The sequence below is a fragment of the Gekko japonicus genome, unplaced genomic scaffold (genome assembly GCF_001447785.1).
Source record: "Gekko japonicus isolate JY-2015 unplaced genomic scaffold, Gekko_japonicus_V1.1 scaffold664, whole genome shotgun sequence".
NCBI lineage: Eukaryota > Metazoa > Chordata > Lepidosauria > Squamata > Gekkonidae > Gekko > Gekko japonicus.
Genome location: NW_015166441.1, coordinates 341631 through 346975, shown reverse-complemented (window position 1 = coordinate 346975; position 5345 = coordinate 341631). Strand labels below are relative to the sequence as shown.

At 40.6% G+C, this 5345-nt stretch overlaps 1 protein-coding gene across 3 annotated transcripts in view; it reads right to left on the bottom strand.

The window, feature by feature from the left end:
• The window catches only part of OSBPL9 (oxysterol binding protein like 9), a 128816-nt gene that overhangs the window by 55901 nt on the left and 67570 nt on the right, over nucleotides 1-5345 (bottom strand). For all 3 annotated transcript variants that reach the window (XM_015411975.1, XM_015411976.1, XM_015411977.1), the window contains one exon: nucleotides 3561-3608. In XM_015411975.1, coding sequence (XP_015267461.1) covers nucleotides 3561-3608 — 48 coding nt within the window. The remainder of the gene's footprint in view (nucleotides 1-3560; nucleotides 3609-5345) is intronic.

Below are 5345 nucleotides of genomic sequence, written 5' to 3'. Positions count from 1 at the left end.
CAACCCCCTGGCACTGACGGCAACGCCCGCACGGCTCCCAGCTGCCAGGCCCACCAATTCTTCTCCCCCACCCCCTTCTCCCGCTCCCCCCGGGCACTGGCGGCGAAGCCTGAGCGGCTCCCAGCACGGAGGGGGCAACTTGGCTATTAGATATATAGATTCAAGAAGTTATAGAAAAGATGGTATTATAGAACAAGTATGAATCTGTAGGCAAGAGAAGTATATTGAAAAGTGTTAATTAAAGATACAAATAAGATTGGTTTAAGGATCCCAGGAGGCTGTAGAACTGGGGAAGAATATATAGGGAATATATGTAGATTTAGAAAACCCCTTTAAAAGACAGAGTATTACTAAAATGTGAAAGAATGTAATGTGATATCTTATAGAATTTAGTATAGAAAAAGAAAGTATGTGACTATGAAGCTGGGGAATGGTATAAATTGAGTTAATAGTTAAATATATATTTTATAAGACTATTACAGAATGTTCAGACAATGCAGTAATAGAAGGAAATGTGTTTTGTTAATTAATAGACTTGTAAAACTCTAGATTTGTGCATTTTTAAAAGCCATACTGATAGAACGAGTTAGATAAAATATTGGCTTATTAAATATAGACTTGCAAAAATTTGGGGAGGTGGGAATTTGGTAATTAGATACTAATGTATGAGGTGTTTTAAGAGATATGATGTTGTTAATACTCTCAGGTATGTTTTGTTTGGTTGTCTGTTAAAAATAATAACAATTATTATATTAAAAAAGCCGAGTACTTTTGGTTTACATTATGAATTCCACCCTGCAAACAAATAAGTCTTGAAAGAAAAATAGAAAGCACACAAGCTACACAAGAGTGTTGACATTATAACATGTTTATCCGGAACGCTCTTATTCTTAACTCTTTCTAAAAAGAAGCTATCTGTATCTTAAGAATTGGCTAAGACATAACAGTCTTTCACAGATATGGAAATGAACGAGAAGAAAAAGTCAGTCAAGGGTCTTTATCTTGTAGGAAATATCAGATGCAATTGCATGTCAAAGATTTCGTGGAATGGCCACACCACCTTTGTCAGACATATACCTAAATGGTCTACTATGAAGAACTGATTCCACCTTTTTTCCACTTATGCTGTATTTGCATCTTTGAACTGACACAGGCTATGATCATCATTTATTAAAATATTTGTATCATGTCTTTCCCTCATGGTTCAAGGTGGCTTACAATAATAATTAAAGACATTTTCAGTTTAAAACCTAAAATAAAATAACAGCCCCCAAATCTCTCTCCACTCCCCCTCTTAAAAGATGCCTACCAATTATGACTCCCTCAATAGTCCAAAAGGTCAAAGAGGACGGGGACGGCAAAGGATGAGATGGTTAGACAGTGTCATAGATGCAACGAACATGAAGTTGAGCAAACTTCAGAGGACGGTGGAAGACCGGAAGGCCTGGCATGATCTGGTCCATGGGGTTGCGAAGAGTTGGACTCGACTGTGCAACTGAACAACAACAATAGTCCAGGCAAACAGGCAGGTCAATGCCAGAGCTCTAAGTGGTGGGTTAGCCAACAGATGGCTGCCTGATGACCACAGTGACCGCACAGGGCCATATGGAAGGTTACAGTCCTTCAGATATGTGGGTCCAAGGTTCTGAAAGACTTTAAAGGTCATAACGAGCACCTTGAAATTGAATCTGGAAACAGCCAATGTAGCCATTTCAAAATGGCCAACATATGTTTCTGTTCAGGCTGATGCATTCTGTACCAGTTGTAGTTTCTGGGTTATCTTCTGGATTGTCTTGCAGCAATTCAATCATTGAGAGTTTACAGAAGTATGGATTAGCAGGGCCAGATTAGCTGAATCTAATGAGAGAGTTGGTGAACCAGATGCAGCTGACAAAAAGTGTTCCTGGACAACCTGCTTTTCAAACAGCAAGGTGGGATCCATGAATACACCCCACCCACTCTTAACTTGCTCTAAAAAAGCCATCACTCCGATTAGATTTAGTTAGAGTCAATCTCTCTAGAATACCAGCCTTCCCAGCCAGCATTATTTGTTTGTCTGAATTCAGCTTCAGTTTGTTCTGCCTTAGCCACCTGACTACAGCCTCAAAGCACCAGTTCAGAACCAAGATGGATGCAAGAGTCCCTGACAGGAGAAAACTGAATTGCAAATTATTGAAAGAACTAGAAATAAGTCCCAAGTATTGTCTAAAAGTAATCATAAAAAGAAAAACACAGTAAGTTCTCAACTGTGTCTCAATCTGCCCCTCAGATCTCTACAGACATCTAATATGAAAAATATCTACAACTATATTGCCTTTTTGTTTCTGATCTTGTGTGTGCTGCTATAGAAGCAAATTCACCTACAGGAAGCTCCACTAGAAATATATTCCATTAGAAGCTGTCACTTTCCATAGATTCATATTGAAAAGGAGAAGTGATGCCATGATTTCCAGCAATCCCCCCCCCAAAAAAAACCCCTTTACTTCCATAGGACACAACAGCAGATCTCGCTACTCTAGTTGGGCTGTTCAAAAATGAGTCAGTGGTGACTTTCGTAAGAAAAAACCCCCTCTTCCTACTTAAACTCCAGGAAATGTGTGAGCTACCGAACACATGATGATGTAAAAAATACTTGAAAGCAAGGACAAACCAATTCTCTTTTGCCTGTCTCGGAACAATAAACCTTTAAAATATTGCATACCACAACTAATTAGGGGAAAAAATGTTATTCCTTAAAAGCTGTTCTGTCATCTACACTGAGACGGAAAAGCAAACAAGAACAAGATTGCACACCTCTGGCAAGATTGTGCAATTATTACAGCCACACAGCTAATTATTCTGCTCTGAACAAAGTAAAGAACTGGTTACTGAAGCCAACATCCATAATTTCAGCCAAATAGCCAAACTCATAACGGATTTTGCATCACTGCTGAAAACTACTCCTAAAAAATAACCAAGTCTCTCTTGAAAGTTATACAAGTCAACATGCTTCTGATATGAACTTGTTCCTTGGGGTGGGGTATACCATGTTATTTAACACCACCTGGTAACTGTGATGTAACTATGCCACTCCAACCATCTACAAAAAATATACAAATAGGACTTTGTTTTTTGAAGGGAGAAGAAAACTGGACATGGAAGATGAAGGGATCAGTTGAGGGGAGGGTAAGTACATTTCATTACACTTGAGATACACTGTGAAAATGGCACACAGTAGAAGCTCATGAAAGAAGGGTGCAGGTGCAGTACAGGTCATTCCAAACTGCCCTATTTCTATGTTTTAAAAAGAGAAGAGCCTTTTAAAGCCTTTGTAGTGCTCTCCAACCTTGGTTTCATGAGTGTTTTTAACTGCATTTCAGTGCAATAGAGCAACTGAGAACTGCTAGAGATGTTAAATTACTTGAATGGAAAGCATCTATAAGGAAACATACCATACAAGACTGATACATTTTAAAAACATTGTTATCCGTAACATATAAAAGTATTACTTAGATTTATCTTGACTGAACAGACTGAAACAAATTTCAAAGGAAAAGATTCAGCAATTTAAGTATACTTGCTTTTCTTTGTTCATCATCTTTGCAGTGCTGAAGCTTTTCATCGAATAGCTGAAAAAATAATATAGTAACAAATATTGTTTGTGGACCTTTTACTTAACACACACACACAAAGAAACACAAATAGAATCTCCAAATACATTCTTGAAAACCTACCTGGTATGGGTTGCATCGCACCATTTCACTTAACTGAGCTTTGTCTGTGCAAGGTGCACCTGGTTGACACAAGGGGCTCTTGTGCCAGAAGGACACACTGCACTTAGCCAAACACAGTAGCCTGTATCCAACCACACATTCTGAAGACTTAAGATCACTTACCTTTTCTAATGAAGGGGCAGAGATTTCTGCTGACTCCACCTTCCCACAGCAGAACCCCACTTTGCCCCCTATGCTGTTCCTGAGAATCTGTTGACTCCTATGGAGCAAAATTTCAGGGGGCTCAGTAAGCTACAACAGGAAGGAGAATTGGCAGAAATCACCACCCCCTCTTAAGAAAACTTAACAAGCCTTTAATCTTCATAACTATGTGGTTGGATACAATCCATTAAGCCTCTTGGTGATTTGAACATTACAAATACGATAATTTTATTTTTACGTAGATTTACGTAATCTCAGGATTTTTGTTTCTTACATTCTTTAAGACTTAACAGTTGCAAAGCCAGGGAATCAATAGAGCACTACAAATTATGCAATAATTATCAGCATTATCTACTGTTCTCTGATCTCCTTCTCCCCAATTATCTCTTTCAAGACAAGCTAATACCGCTGTCCAGTTGATGGCGGCACACTAGACAGACGCATCTCCCGGACCTTCCGGAGATGTGGTCTGTGCACGGCGGGAAGGAGGGGGAGCGCTGGCCCGTTACCGCCCCAGGGAGCCGGGCGGAAGGCTCCTAACCAGGGGACTTATGAGGAGTCGCCTCTTCACCTACTCGTTGTGGGTGAATTGAGGCGCTCCTGTGTCCCAATGGTCCTTCCTGCGCAGTGCCCAAATGGGACCTAGTGACGCTGACCAGGGCAAGTGTAGGAGGTCAAGTGGATGAAATGAAGCAAAGCAGGGTCGGAAGACCAGATATGAACGTGAGTCTGACTGAGCGAAACAACGGTTAAAGAGAAAAAGAAAGCTCCCTACCCCATGTTGAAAAACAGAAAGTGAAGCGGGCGCAGGAGGGATGCCTCCTAACTGCATGAACTTTTGAGGGAATCGAGGGGGGGGGGAGCGGAAGAGAAGGCATGCATAACTGTTAAGAAATACTTACCAAGGCGAGTTCAGGCATTTGAGCGCATATTCAGAGACTTTCAAAATATTTTCCAAAGTAAACAACTGAGAAAGATGGCAGGGAAGAGGACGGAGAAAGAGAAACTTTCAAAATCGAAACTAACGGAGAGCCCTAAACCGGAAGGACTAACGAGCTGGCAAAAACTTTGGCAGAATCCATGCGCCCTCTACTGGACCAAATGAGTAACCTCAAGGATCAGATATCGAAAATGACTCAGTGCATCACCACACAGCAGACACAGATAACCGAGACACTTAAAATGATGAATGAAACGGCTGAAAAGGTGAAAGAAGTGGACGCCACTGCACAAAAGGTTAAAAAGAAAGTTCAAAAGCTGGAAAAGAAGCAAGTCTCTACGGAAGAGCAACTGCTACAATTACAAATGGAAAAGGCTAATATGATACTTCGCTTCCAGGGCTTGCCAGAGACAAAGGGAGAGAATCTTAAGGAACTAATGAGTGAAGTATTGGCCCCAGTGACAGATATGAAGGCGGAACTCTTGTTAAAC